The following is a 14,519-nucleotide window of genomic DNA, read 5'->3' on the forward strand; positions in this document are numbered from 1 at the left end:
GAGAGAGAGAGAGAGAGAGAGAGAGAGAGAGAGGAGAGAGAGAGAGAGAGAGAGGCTGTATTATTGCAGGGAGGAAAGGAATCCAGGAAGCAAACAAGGCCGGGAGCAGAAGGGCTCAGAGGGGGAGCCCTGGAAGAGAGGCACAGTGCAGGGTGAGCTGCTAAAGGCTTTGGGAGCAAAGCACAACAGATCCATTGAGATCAATGGCATCCCACCGGTGCCCTCAAGAGCACAGAAATGCTCTCCTCGGCCAGACTAAATTGGAACCAGCACACGCCAGGGCTCAGGGCTACAATGGCAGACTGATGGGAACAGGGGGGGCATGAAAATCTGAGGGAAAAGTAACACTTGCTGGATGCCAGCAGCCTGAGAGCCCACAGCAACCTGAGAGGCCAACAGTCCCTTGGGCCTCGATCAGGGCCTCCAGAGTCATAAGGTTTGAACTAAAGTGCTGAAGTTTCAAATGTAGCCAGAATTTCAGGACAGAGGCCAAGTCATAGGTGAGACAGCAATGTCCCAGGAGGGCTGTCATTTTCTTGATCTTTATCGATACATTTGATTTTCAAGGTCTCCTTGTGGAAACACAGATACACACACACATCCCTCCCCCCATTCGTAGGATGTAGGTTGCACAATGTGTGAGATTGATCCAAGTTTGGTTAAGTTTGGGAAGCCATCCACATTTGGGTGGTTGGCCCATGGAGATGGAAGTCTTTAAAAAGTGGTTTTACAAAGGATTCAGGCCTATCCGGGGCTTTGTCCTGGATGCCAGGATGGAGCGTAGCCACGTACTCTGGGCTGCAGGGCTGGTGGGGACTCTCAAAGCGACAGTGAGAACGAGAAGCAACCTGCACTTGGATAGAACAAGGCTGGCAAGTGCCGGACCTAGTGGGTGGGGCCTTCTCGGATCCCAACGTGGGACCTCATCCTGGGACTGGAATACATTTATTCGACCTTTACCATGGCTCCAAAACCGCCCCTCTCTGTCAGGGAGACGCCCTCGCTCAGGTCGGCTAAGTTGGTCAGGCTGGCGCCGTGGGCCCCATCGAGTGCCTCGTACTGCTCCAGGCTCCTGTGGGCCTCCTGCTGGCTTTCGTGCAGCTGGGCGAGCTTGCTTCTTGCCTGCACAACAAAGACATCACCAGCATCAGGTGGGTGGGGGGGAAAGTCTCAGGTGAGACATTCTTTTCTCCAATCATCCAGCGCCGAGCAATTCATCTGGGTAACTGAATTACCCATCTAAGGAGTAGGTGACCCCTGTCACCATGTTTACAAGGAGTGACACCGCTCATAAACCAAGACGATGCCCTTCTCACAGCCCCAGGAGGCCTCTTTGTATCCCCAGCCTCCGAGGGAGACGCACGTTCAAACAAACATTTGTTGATTCTGAACAAACTGAAATTGGACAAAACCCAGATTTACAATCTGTTCAAAGTGATATTAGACAGTCATTCTCTTTTAGGGGTTTTTATTACCCCATTTGCCCCTCCTTGTCCTGGAGAAGGCACATGAGGCCCGGGAAAGGAAGGCAATCTATGAAGTCACACAGATCCGGGTGTGTACCTTAAATGTCTCATACACACTGTGTGATCTCAGGCTGGTGACCTAACCCCTCTGTTTCCTCTTATTCAAAGTGGCCCATTGGAAATGATGGGTAAGACACCCATACAGGGTCTGGCAGGGAGGGCAGCAGCTATTGTTATTATCATCATCATTATTATTACTAACATACACTTATATCTTGGCTCCTATTTAGACTTCACAAATTCTAAGGGCGGCGGGGAATTTAAAATAATCCTGCAGATGTTAATTAACAACAAAGCACAATTTGGGTATTAAATCCCTAGTGCATGTTTGTGATGAACTTTTATCTATAAACTGGCAAAAAGAGCAGAGATCTATTTAGTCAAGAAAGGAAGCACGAATGGCCATTTCATATTGCCAAGGGCACGTCACCCCCACTCTGTAGGTGGGAAACCCAAGGGCCAGCAGAGAGTCCTACAGCCATAACATATAGGGGGGCAGGAAAAGAGTTCTCCCTCTGCTGGTGAGCAGGGCTGCAGGCCACATGGCTTTTGCACCCAAGCAGGACTGGGAGGTGGTGCCCAGGCAGCATGAGAGCTGGATGAGGGTCCCTAATCTGGTGATGCTCATTACAGGGTGGGGATTCCTTGATGTGACGGTCTTCCAATCGCATGGAGACAGAGGCGCTGAAACGTCTCTGACCCTGACTCTCTTGCTCATGTGAGGACCAGGCTATTCAATGTCCCCACCCAGCCCCACCCACTCCCCGAAAATGAGGTGCGCTCAGACGGGGAAGGGAAAGACGGTGAGGCCAAAATCAACGTGATGCTGGAACATACGCTTGGGGTTCTCAGCGCTTAACCTCCATGCCTGTGTCCAAGAGAACCTAAAGCAAGTAAGGTGGGTGAAAACAAAGGAAACATGGGGCCTCAGTGTGGACAGCTGGCCCTGCCAGTCACACACACAGACATGACAGCTCACAGCAGCTACTCAGCTTGGCAGAAGCCCCCAGGAGACCTCAGGCCACAGCTGGCCTTGGCAGGACCCACCCTAGGGAGATACCTGGTTGATTTCGTCTTGTGTGGACTTGAGGGACTTGATGATGGTTTCCAGTTGAACCTTCCCAGCCTGAATGCTCTGCTCCAGCTGGGTCTCTTCCTGTTGCAGCCGGTTCAGCTCCGATTTGGCCCGGTTCAGGTCATCCTCCTGGGACTTCAGGTCGGATTCCTGAGACTGGATCTGGGTCTTCAACGAGGAAATCTGAAACAAGATGAAATGTGGCTCTGAGAGAGAATTCTTAGTTCTCAGTCCTGGATCGAGCTAACCCAGGGAGGCTGAACGCCTGGCTTCTACACAGGCCCTTTCTCCACACCCAAAACAAAGACAGAAACAACAAGGCAAACATGCTCACCCCATGTGACTGACAGGAAGTTGCTTTGGGATAAGGAGGAAATTGAGCTGGGACAAGCACAGGCAATCTGTGTGTCCCCAGAGGCTGAACACCCCCATACGAGGCCCCAGATGGTTTTACCATCTGCTGAAGCTACAGCCTCCCTGGTTTGTAATGAGCACTGAAGATAGCAGAGGAGGGAGAGAAAGAATGCTTGGACCCCCGTGCTATGGGGCACGGGCCAGGGTCAGGTGTTCACATACACGGGTTTGTGGGGATCGAGGCCGTTCACTTCTACCACTTGGCAGGTGAGGCTGAGGTCAGGCCCCAAATATGTGGACATTTTTCCAGGTGATATGTTCAACTGCTCTATTAAACCAGCAGGATGTCTCCACATTGTGTCTCAAGGTCATCGTGAGCTCCAAGGAGCCCTCGGGAAGCTCCCTCCCCATGCTGGGCATGGACAGGACTCACCATCTGAGTCTCATCCTGGCACTTCTGCCTGACATCACTCAGCATGTCTCGGAGCTTGGCTTTCTGCTGATCCATTTCATCCAGGCGGTCCTGGGCGTCCTGTTTTTGCGCTTCCAGCTCTTGTAAACTGCTTGTTTCCCGGTCTAAGTCGTTTTGTAATTCCTAGGGAAGGGTTGCGTGGATTTACTTGAGGCTGGTGAAAGCAAGCCAAGCTGAGATACCAGGTCACTGCCTGGGCTGGAGTCCCCTGGACGTCTGCGCTCAGGGTGGCACCCTGCACACACCCATTGTGAATGGGTGCATCTCAGCTGGGTGGCCGGGCTCAATCTCTCATTAAGTCCCTAGGCAGGTATTTGCCTAAGAGAGGCCAGGTGCTAGGACAGGGGCTGGGTAAGAAGAGATCTCCAGTGACCTGTGGATGGGGGTGGGCATGGGGTAGAGACATCCCCCGAGCACAAATGAACTGGGACAAGAGGCACAAAGGACAGCAAGAGTGCTGTCAGAGTCACAGGGGCACGGAGAGAACTGGATTGATGCTGCACAGGTGGAGAAGGCCCCCATGGACACACCACTTAGGGTAGACCGGAAGGACAAGCCTGCAGCAGCAAGAAAAAGAAACAGCAATGTGACTTATCTCAGGTGTGCCCGTGTTCACCCATCTCAAGAAATCCAAGGACCCCCCAGAGAGGTTTGGTGGAGGAGGTCACAGGGGGCCCCAAAGAGTGGGGAAGGGGTGTCCTCCTCCAGTTGGAGCAAAGGGAAGAAGGGTGAGGGTGGTAGAGGCTGCACTCGATTCTGCAGTGGGTAGCCCCTGCAGGTCATTCAAGCATGGGAGTGGGGCCTGTTGATTCTCCATTGCTAAAGCCCCTCCAAGTCGGCTGTATATAGAGCTGGCCAGTACAGGCATCCTTGGCTCTGACTACTACACTTCTAGGAAAATCATCCTAGAGATGTATGAAGCATGTGAAAACATGCAACGTCTGTGAGAGCAAAACTATCAACAATGCAAATTCCACCACACGGGTCTGGCTGATGACTTACAATACAGCCTACCTGACGGACAAAGGACACTGTACCTCAAGCTCCAAGTTATAACATGAAATGAACAAGGCATGTGGCACATGTGTGTTGCACCCTGCCATTCATGCAAACAGGAAGGGGGAGAATATGCATAGATGTCTCTCCTTAAACATGCATGCAACCTTTCTGGAAGGCCTCCTGGGGGCTAATCGACTGCATCTCTGGGGACCAAGGGGAGGGCGGGAGGTTTCTTGTCTTTGATTTTCAATCAGGCAAATGTCTTTTGGAATGTTTTATCTATCTGTAAGATAATTAAAGCTGAAATAGAACGGCAGAGGAGAGTGTGGCCTGACAGAAGGAGCCAGGATGGTGGGGAGGGGGTTCAGGCTGGGTCCAGGGAGAGGTGACAGTGACCTGGGCAAAGTGGTGGCTGTGGAATCAAAGGAAGGGGCAAATTTAAAGGTTCCAAGGGGGTGGGGGAATGGGGTGGTGAGGCGGATCCCCAGGGCTGGCCTAGGCTGTGGGTGGCTGGTGCCTTTTCAGGCAAAAACCTGAAGGAGGCGCAGAGTCTCCCTCCCCCTGCTTTGAGGACAACAACCTCATAGCTCTTTCTTCTCTTAAAAGCCAAAGTGCATCTCTGAGTTATTTTGGGGAGCTGGGTTCTCTGCTCCCCACTCTCCCTGTCCCTGACCTGCAATTCAAGGAATGGCTCTCGAGTCTGACAAGTTTGAGACATAGCACAGAATATTTGAAAGGGAGTTGGTGGTGGAGAGTCTAGACGTGTGTTTCCGTTATCTGAGGGAAGGACAGGTGATGGGGAAGGAGAAACGAAGGCGAGAGGAGGGTCAAGCCCAGGAGGCAGCCTGGGACAGCAGGTGGCTAATGGCCTGGGCCATCAGGGAATTGGCCTCATTCTATAATGAAGAAGGAGCCATTGAAAAGCCCTGCGGGGGCGAAGCCCCACCAGCTCATAGTTAGGAAGGGTACTGGGGTCAGAGTCTCTGAGCAAAGAGAAGACAGAAATAACCCAAATGGCCCACAGACGCAATGCAATCCACGGCAGAGCCCCTGCTGGCTTCTTCATAGAAACTGACAAGTGGATTCCAAAATTCATAAGGACATGCAAGGGGTCCAGATTAGCCAACACAAAGTTGACAGACTCATACTTTTAGATTTCAAAACTTACTACAAAGCTCCAGTCATCAAGACAGTGTGGTACTAGCATAAGGAGAGACATACAGGTCAGTGGGATAGAACTGAGAGTCCAGAAATAAACACACACATCTACAGCCAACTGAATTTTTGACAAGATGCCAAGACCGTTCAGTGGGGGAAAGAACAGTTTCTTCAACTAATGGTGCTGGGACAACTAGGTCTCCACGTGCAAAAGGATGAAGTTTGACCCTTACCTCACATCATATACAAAAATTAACTCAAAGTAAATCAAACACATAAATCTAAGAGCTAAAACTAAAATTCTCAGAAGAAAACATGGAATAAATCTTAGTGACCTTGGACTTGGCAATGGATTCTTAAATATGACACCAAAAGCAAGAACAACAAAAAAGGAATCAATAAATTGGGCTTCAGCAAAATTTAAAACTTTTGGGCTTTGGGGCTGGCCAAGTGGCTCAGTTGGTTAAGAGCACAAGCTCTGAGCAACAGGGTTGCTGATTTGATTCCCACATGGGCCAGTGAGCTGCGCCCGAGATGAGCTGCTGCTGAGCTGCCAACAGGCAGCAGGATGGCTCAGCTGGTGAGAGCACGTGCTCCTAACAACAAGGTTGCCGGTCCGTTCCCGCATTGGAAGGTGGGCTGGCCTCCTCCCCATCTCCCACCCACCCCCCGCAACTAAGATTGAACACGGCACCTTGAACTGAGTGGCTGCTGATGGGCAGCCGGATAGCTACTGGACTTGGAGCTGAGTTAGCTGCACCCTCCACAACTAAGACCGAATGACTACAACTTGGCTATTCTCCTTCCCCAATTCTCCAACACTGTTCCCCTCCCCCAATTCCCCAATAAATTCCTTTAAAAAAAAAAAAACTTTTGGGCTTCAAAGGACACCATCGAGAAAGTGAAAAGACAACCCACAGATGGGACATGATATTTGCAAATCATATATCTGATAAAGGACTTACATCTAAAAAACATGAAGAGCTCTTATAGCTCAGCTATAAAAAGACAAATGTCCAATTAAAAAATGGGCAAAGGATCTTAATTGACTTTTCTCAAAAGAAGATATAGAAATGGCCAATAAACACATGAAAAGATGCTCAACGTCATTAGGGAAAGTATTCTAGGCTTTGAAATACCACTCCACACCCAACAGGAAGGCTAGAATAAAAATGGGAGATAAGCATTGGCAAAGATGTGGAGAAACTGGAATCCTTGTGCATTCCTGGTGGGAATGCAAAGTGGTACAGCCACTTTGGAAAATAGTCCAGTGGTCCTTCAAAAGGTTAAACAGAGTTATCACATGACCTAGTAATTTCTCTTAGGTATAAACCCAAGAGAAATGAAATCCCATGTCCACACAGAAACCTGCACATTAATGTTTATAGCAGCACTATTCACAATAACCAAATAGTGGGAAAACGCAAATATCCATCAACTGATGAATGAGAGAAATGTGGCCCAGCCACACAATGGAATATTACTCAGCCTTCAAAAGGAATGAAGCACTGACACGCTACAACATGAACATACCTTGAAAACATCATGCTGAGCGAAAGAAGCCAGATATAAAAGCCACATGGTGTTATGATCCCATTTACATGAAATGTCCAGAACAGGCAAATCCATAGACAGAAAGCAGATTACTGGTTGCCAAGGGCTGAGGGGAGGGAAATGGGGAGTGACTGCTAATGGTTATGAGGTTTGTTTGGGGGGGGGGGGTGATAGAATTATTCTGGAAATAGACAGAGGTGATGGTTAAGCAACATAATGAATATGTTAGAAAACACTGAATTGTATGCTCCAAAAGACTGAATTTTACATTATGTGAATTATGTATCTCAATAAAGAAAAAAAAAAAAAGGCCCTGCCTATGATTATAGGAAACAGAACAAAATTCACTTGGATGCCCCACAGCGCTCTGGTTTCCGGTGCGTACAGGGCTACCTTCTGGTGCACAACCCCCCACCCCATCCCCCTGATATCCCGGCACCTGTGATGGGCACTCCCTGCACTGCATTTGAGACAGGTCGACCCGACCAGGAGTGCTGTGCTTACCTGTACCTCGTTCGTCTTCTGTCTGATGGCCTCTTCCTTTTCTCTAATGTCTTGTTCCAGTGAGTATTTCTCCCTGAGTGTTTAAAGATACTTCATGAAAGCACAGACAAAGCGACTACGTCAACTATCACCACAGTGCAGGCTCTCCATCCCACTTCTCAAGACCCAATTCCATCCATCCCCATAGACACCCCCCCCCAGCTGACCCCTCTTGGTGGGCGGAAGTCTAGGAACAACCCCAGGGACCATTCACCCTACGTGATCCCCTCCCCTGGGAGGAATCTGTGGATGTGATTGGGAGGCAAGGCTCCCAACGTGGTCACACAAGCCCTTCAAAGCAGAGTGTTCTCAAAGAGGGAGTCAGAGTGATGCCCACAGTGAGAGGCCTTTAAAGACTGAGGGGCCATGAAGGAAGGAGCACGGGTTGGCCTCTCGGAGCAGAACAAGCCCCTGGCCATACCCATGGGAAGAGAGGCTGCGGACCCATAGCTGTGAGGAAGTGGGTTTGGATTCTCCCCCATGCACACACCCCTGGTTCGGATGACACCTGACACCCTGTGAGACCCTGAGGAGGGAGCCCAGTCAAGCCCGCCCAGACTTCTGGTCTACAGAGCTGTGTGCTAATAAATGTGTGATGTTTTAAGTGGCTACATCTGTGGCAATTTGTTACACAGCAAGAGAAAAGTAACATTCCAAATCCTTTATTCACTTGTTCACTGAACGGCGAGGGCCTGCTGCTCCCAAGCACTGAGTGCTGAGGCCATGGGGACACAGCTCGAGAGGCCCTTGCCCTCGTGGAGTTCACAGGCCCGTGGGGGAGACAGGTGACACATCAGTGCACAAATGAATACAACATACGGGCCACAAAGGGGAATCAAACGGGATAAGTAAAGGAAAGGGCTCTCCAACAGGGTGTCCTGTGAACAGGAGACGTGGTGGGAGAACGTTCCAGATAACAAGAACAGGAGGGCGAAGCTCGGCTGGGGGAGCCAAAGTGCGAAGTTTGGAGTGATGCAAAGTGGGGTGGGGCAGCAAGAAGTGGCAGTGAGGGTCTCTGGCCCCAGGGGCTACCCTAGCCAACCCCTTGAAGGAGACTGGTTGGCCGCTGTGCACACCAGGCGCCTGTCTCCTCGGCTGCACAAAGCTACCGCCAGCAGCAACCAGCATCACTCTCCTCCTTATGGATTAAACGTTTGTGTCCCCCCTCAAACTCATATGTTAAACCCTAAACCCCAGTATGATGGTATTAGGAGGTGGGCTTTTGGGAGGTGATGAGGTCATGAGGGTGGAGCTCTCATGAACAGGATCAGTGCCCTTTGAAAAAGACCCCAGATAGCTTCCTCACCCCTTCTGCCATGTTGAGAATACAGAGAGAAGACACCCATCTATGAACCAGGAGGCAGCCTCACCAGACACCAAATCTGCTGGCACCTTGATCGTGGACTTCCAGCCTCCAAAACCGTGAGAAGTAAATGTGTGTTGTTTAAGCCTCCCAGTCTATGACGCTTTGTTAAAGCAGTCCGAACGCACTGAGACACTCCTCTTGTGTCCAAAGGGGCTGCCTCAGCAGCAGGAACATCACTGTCCCCATACACCCTGCTTCCTTCACCACCACCCAGCACTTGCACAACAAAAAGGCCTTCTTTGGGACAGTCACCAGAGATGAAACAACTGTGACCATCTGAATATTCATTTCCACAAGCCTAAGAACTACCTAACAATACAATATCCTCTTTAGACCCAACCCATTATGATTGGATCACACTGCAAGGGGGGAGGTGCGTGTTTGCATGCCCTCATCAATAACAGCCTACTGGGTCCCTCTTAAAGCTGCCAGCTGGGGGCTGCTCCAGGCCCGGCCTCCTGCAGACAGATGCTCTGCACACACCTGCCTCTCACCTTCGCAGGGAAAACACTCCCAGCTGCCAGAGCCTGCACATTTGCAGAGGCTCCCCTGGCCTGACGTGGACACTGGTACCCCGTGTCCTTGCATTACAGGGCCCCCTTCCTCCTCCACCTGCAGTCCTGTTTAACTGCCCATCCGGGCTCTAGGATACTGGCTTCCATCTTCACAGACTCGCTCAGCCTTGCCAGGCTGCCCGATCTCTGGTTTGGAAGACACAGCACTGGAGCCAACAAAAGACTGGAGGCTGTCCTCTGGGCTGATGGTGAAGGGGGCAGTTTGGCTTCCACAGGCAGCCAAGGCTGAGGCTCTGTGACCCACCTAATGGGTCCCACCTGGCATTTGACCTGCCTTGCTTCTCAGGGCTCTGCTACACTGAGGGTCCCCAGCTGTGAGTGCTGGAATTCTAGCCCACTCTGGCAAAGTGCTGCTATTTTCATTTTCGGGCACATGAGTGCTCTCTTTGCTATGGAGGGCAAAGCACCTCTGGCCCTTCTGCTCAGTGCCCCGAAGTAAGGAGAGTGCGCCCTCCCCCAGAATTAAATGGAAAGAGGATGCTACTCTGATGAGGATCACAGGGGCATACAGGAAGTGGACATATTTCTTTAAGCCTGACTGAGAGTGCAGACACCCTGTCCAAAGCCCTCGTTCACATGTGGGGAAAACGAGGCAGTGATTACAGGGAGTGGAGCTGGAGATATGGGTGCAAGGCCCCTCTAACAATTCAGCTGTCAGTCCTAAGCCGTTAACTCGCCACCCGAAACTCCGTTGCTTTATGTCAGAGATAACAGAGCCTTCAGGCAAGGGGGGAGTGTGTAGGTGCTGCCTGGTGACGACCTGCCTGAGACCCCACAGGCCACACTGGCTCTAACTGAGGACTTAGAGACTCAAGCTTGTTAAGCCACTTCAGGAACTCAGGGGAATCTGTCCTTTCGTTTTTGCTGAACAAACTTGTGATGGTCAACTTTCCAGGCATTTCCAAAGTTTCTATGATACTTCCGATAGCAACCTGGGGTAGGGTTTGTGTGAGATTCGGAATCTGAGGGGAAGGAGCGGCCCTCATATACCTTTGTAGCTGGGCGATCTCTTGACTGATATCATCCAGTTCCTTCACTCCAGTGAACTCTCCAGATCCAAGGGAACTTGAGCTATCCTGGAACCAAATTCAGACAGGGGATTATGAATTACCACACTGACATTACTACACAGCACGGACTACAACACATCTTAGAACGAGGGGGTAAAATCATCTCTCTCTCCCCCACCCTGAGAACTATCTGGGTGTCCAGACACAACCCGGGGCTCCTGGAGAAGGCGCATGGAATGCCAGCGCCACCTAGTGGCGGGCTGTGGAAGTGACATGAACACAACGGGTGCACCAGTGGCTACTCACCGGGACCGGGGTGCCTCTCTCTGAGGGTGGGACCATGTCCGGCGAGAGGACCTGAGGAGGGTCGATGCCTTTACTGACCTTCTGCTGAATGAAATACATAGCTAACGCGAATTGGTCTTTGCTTAACTTCCCCGTTTGCCTCGTATCGGCCAGGGCCCTGGGAGAAACGTGGGGATGCTAATTACACATCACAGACATTGGATTCAGGATTCAGCGTGAGCAATGAGTACCAGTCATGGAACGCCCTCTTTTAAAAAATGGATGATAAAAACAGCAGGCCACAGTGCAATGCCTTTTCTACTGAACATCCAGCTCTGGGGAACAGTCTTGACTCCCCACCTGAGCATCCTGCCCAAAGGCGGGTCAAGGAAGGGTTGTCGGAGCAGGATGGGGCTGCCATGTAGGTGGTGGACACGACCGTCTAGAACAGAGCAGCAATTTCCATGGAAATGGAAGCTGAGCCAAGGGCACACTCAGATCTTTAGCTGGTTCCTGCAGCCTGGGTCATCCATACAGCTCGGGCTGCTGGTTTTCAATGGGGACAATGGCAGCAGCATTTTGAGTTGGCATCATGAGAGGATGGCTGCACTGCACAGGACAGTCCCTCCCTGCTGAGGTGTCCCTGCCCGAGTGGCCTTCTGGTGTCCTGGCAGACAAGCAAGGCAGCAACAATAAACTCTGCGACACCCTTGGGAACTGGGAGCTGGCCACTATGGGAAGGGAAGCCTCGCGTGATAAGGACTCAGCCTCCGTGTCTGAGGAATGTCTTTCCTTCACTCACTGCCCATTCAACAGTTTTTCCCACTGTGTGAAGTCACTGCAGAAACAAGACCATTCTCTAATGTGCAGGAAAGGAGAGCTGGGAACATTGAACGTTCAGGCCTAAAAACAGTATCAGTGAACAGGGACATGGCGAGTGTGGCGCTCTGCTATAAGTCGCTGATAAAGGCTGGTTTAAAAACGCCTTCATTCTTGACACAGTTCAGGGGCACAATTTCACACTGACTACTTCTCGTGGGTCTGCCCGTGAGGGCCGGTCTGGCCGCACACCCAGCCTGCTCACAGCAGCTCAGGCTGCTGCCTCTTCTCCCCAGCCGCTACCCTGCTCCCCCTCTCTCAAGGATCTTGGGCTCCAAGGCCATGGGCGGGTGCTCTGTCAGTGTCCACATTCATCCTGACACCACGCTGGCCAGGTGCCAGGCGCTGTTTGGGGAAAGGCCTAGTACCCATTTTCCCCCTGCAACCCCTCATCCTGTTCTCTCCCCTTCAGTTACGTCCTCTTTCCCTGGGCCACCTGCAAACAAATCTAGACTGTCATTTCACTTTCCTAGTGGTGACTCCAGAGCTTGCTCAGTCTCTTTTCCCCACCACTTCCTATATGCAATCCTCTGCATTCCTTCTTTAATCCAAGCATATTCATGATTTCATTGTCATTTATGTGTAGTTACACCACTTACAGGTTGAGGCGTATGTTATAAATTACTTCCCTTGCATTGTCCCTTTATGTGAAGATTGGGGCATCGTGTCGCTACCTTTGAATTCTGTGACCATTTCAGGGGACTGTGTTTTACTGGTTTCTTAAAGGGTCACTGGATCTGAAGGGGCTGCAGGCGGGCCTCCCTCAGCTGCTTTGGCGACTGACTTTGAGCATCATGCACTCCCTCAGATGGGACGGCCCACTTTTGGGGTCAGGGCCTCACCTCACAACATGGACATCTGTGAATTACTGCTCAGGATGTTTCTCCAAGTCACTCAGTAACATACTAACTCACTGCTCTACTTGGAGAGCTCACTTCTCCAGAATTACATGGAAATTCTCTCCTTGTAACTCCCAAGTGAAGGTCCAGGGCTCTGAGGACAAAGCTCGGAAATGACTTTCAGCACTGGCCAGTTACAAAAGGAGCCACCCCAGGCACATGAAGACTGCTCTGCCTGGCCACAAAGGAAAGTGGAGGTGAGGCCTATTCCTCGTCCTGGCCCTCCCGCAGGAGCCAAGTCACTGACCTGAATAGGGCCGTAACCCCCAATGCCCAGGGCAGCCCTGCTGGAGCCTTCAGAGCCCTTACTGCACACTCCCCCAGAGGGGGCAGAGCCGAGTGCATCCACCCCAGCTGGCTGTGACGAAGGCTAGACCTCCTGCTAGAACCAGCATTACCACCAGCAAGAACGGGTCCCAGCCATTCCAGCAGGTCACCCCAGAGCTCTCTAGAGGGATGAGGTAGGAGAACCCCCTGCTGAAGGAGAGTGAACTGACATGCACGGAACACGGTGTATGGGCTTTTACACTTGTACCTCGCTCAGCTCCTATCAGCCTGGCAAGAATCAAGTAAGGGGCAGACAAGGAGGCCAGTGCAGGGATAGGGAGGTGCCCTGACTGCCTAGGCCCCTGAATGCCACACCCTCCTGCCCTGCTCTCCCCTCTGGCCCTTCACACAGCACAGCCTCAATTCCATGCAACCCCTTTGAGCCACCCAAAGCCATCATTACATCCACACAGCGAGGCCCGAATACCAAGGAGCAGATATCCGTCTATCCACCCTTACCATATGTGTGCTAGAAGGTTCTGAGTGAGGCCAGAGTGCATGAAGATCTCCTTCACCTCCTGGCCACTCACGTAGCCATCCAGGTCCAGGTCGGTTTTCAGGAATATCTCGTCAAAGCGCATCTTGTCTGCTACGGGCACCACCCAGTTCCCTGTTGGCTGAAAGAAGATTTTTAAAATGGTTACTCCTCAAGCTTTTCATCACCTACAAATACACACTACTAAAGTGCTTTCACATGCATTTTAGCAGAAAACCCTCCTCAGGACTCCATGAGCCAGGGGGGCAGACAGGATCCCTGCTCTGTAAGCAGGGAAACTGAGACTGAGAAAGGTTAATGCCGATTCAGTCAGTCTCACCCAGCGGCCAGCCTGCACCTCTTTGTACCCTAACACAGCACCCAGTCTCCTTGTGCTGAGAGGGAGGTAAAGACCCAGCAGGTCCACCTGCCAATGGCCCTTCCACCCCTACTGCCTGGGAAATGCCAGCGATCTTCAAGGAGGGGCTTGGAGTGTGCCAGGCAAGACCCTCCTGACCGCCCATTTTGGAAGACTCAGCTCCTGAGAACCAAACTGGCTCCCACACCAGCCTTCCTGGTCTGCTGTCTTCTGTCTATAAATGCTTTTCTGTAGCTTCCTGGAGTGTCTCAATGCCTACAGTGCCAGGATTCTGTACTCCATCTTTCTTTGTCCCTGCCCCGATTCCCTGTGACACAGTAGTCCCACCATGAGGTGTCGGCGTGCACACAGCACTGATGGGGAGCCTCTGATGAACACCCCAGCACCCTCATGGAAGGGTGCTGCTCTGGCAGATGGGGTTTGGCCTCACACCACCTGCTCCAGTTTACTGAAGAAGGGTAAATGCCACAGTGGGCCCAGCACTTCTCATTTTCATTATATTCTGAAGTTACGTGGTGGTGGTGCTGGCTGGCCTGCTTGTCACATTCACTGCTTTGCGTCTGAAGCCACAAATGAGGCAGAAAGCAAAATATGATTTCAGATATCACTCACATTCATGTTCTTGCATGTTTTAGACAATCTC

The 14,519-nt window shown here is 51.4% G+C and overlaps 1 protein-coding gene across 10 annotated transcripts in view; it reads right to left on the reverse strand.

Annotated features, from left to right (window-relative positions):
* Positions 1-14,519, reverse strand: part of EPS15L1 (epidermal growth factor receptor pathway substrate 15 like 1) — a 79,197-nt gene that overhangs the window by 38,184 nt on the left and 26,494 nt on the right. For all 10 annotated transcript variants that reach the window (XR_002123928.1, XM_019641892.1, XM_019641894.1 and 7 more), the window contains exons 10-16: positions 13,482-13,639; positions 10,939-11,095; positions 10,613-10,698; positions 7,643-7,715; positions 3,389-3,550; positions 2,587-2,784; positions 961-1,122 (exon numbers count right to left, since the gene is read on the reverse strand). Coding sequence is in view for 9 of the 10 variants with exons in the window: in XM_019641892.1 (XP_019497437.1) it covers positions 961-1,122; positions 2,587-2,784; positions 3,389-3,550; positions 7,643-7,715; positions 10,613-10,698; positions 10,939-11,095; positions 13,482-13,639 (996 nt within the window). In the remaining variant the exon portion in view is untranslated. The remainder of the gene's footprint in view (positions 1-960; positions 1,123-2,586; positions 2,785-3,388; positions 3,551-7,642; positions 7,716-10,612; positions 10,699-10,938; positions 11,096-13,481; positions 13,640-14,519) is intronic.

Source organism: Hipposideros armiger, unplaced genomic scaffold (genome assembly GCF_001890085.2).
Source record: "Hipposideros armiger isolate ML-2016 unplaced genomic scaffold, ASM189008v1 scaffold_64, whole genome shotgun sequence".
NCBI classification, from domain to species: domain Eukaryota; kingdom Metazoa; phylum Chordata; class Mammalia; order Chiroptera; family Hipposideridae; genus Hipposideros; species Hipposideros armiger.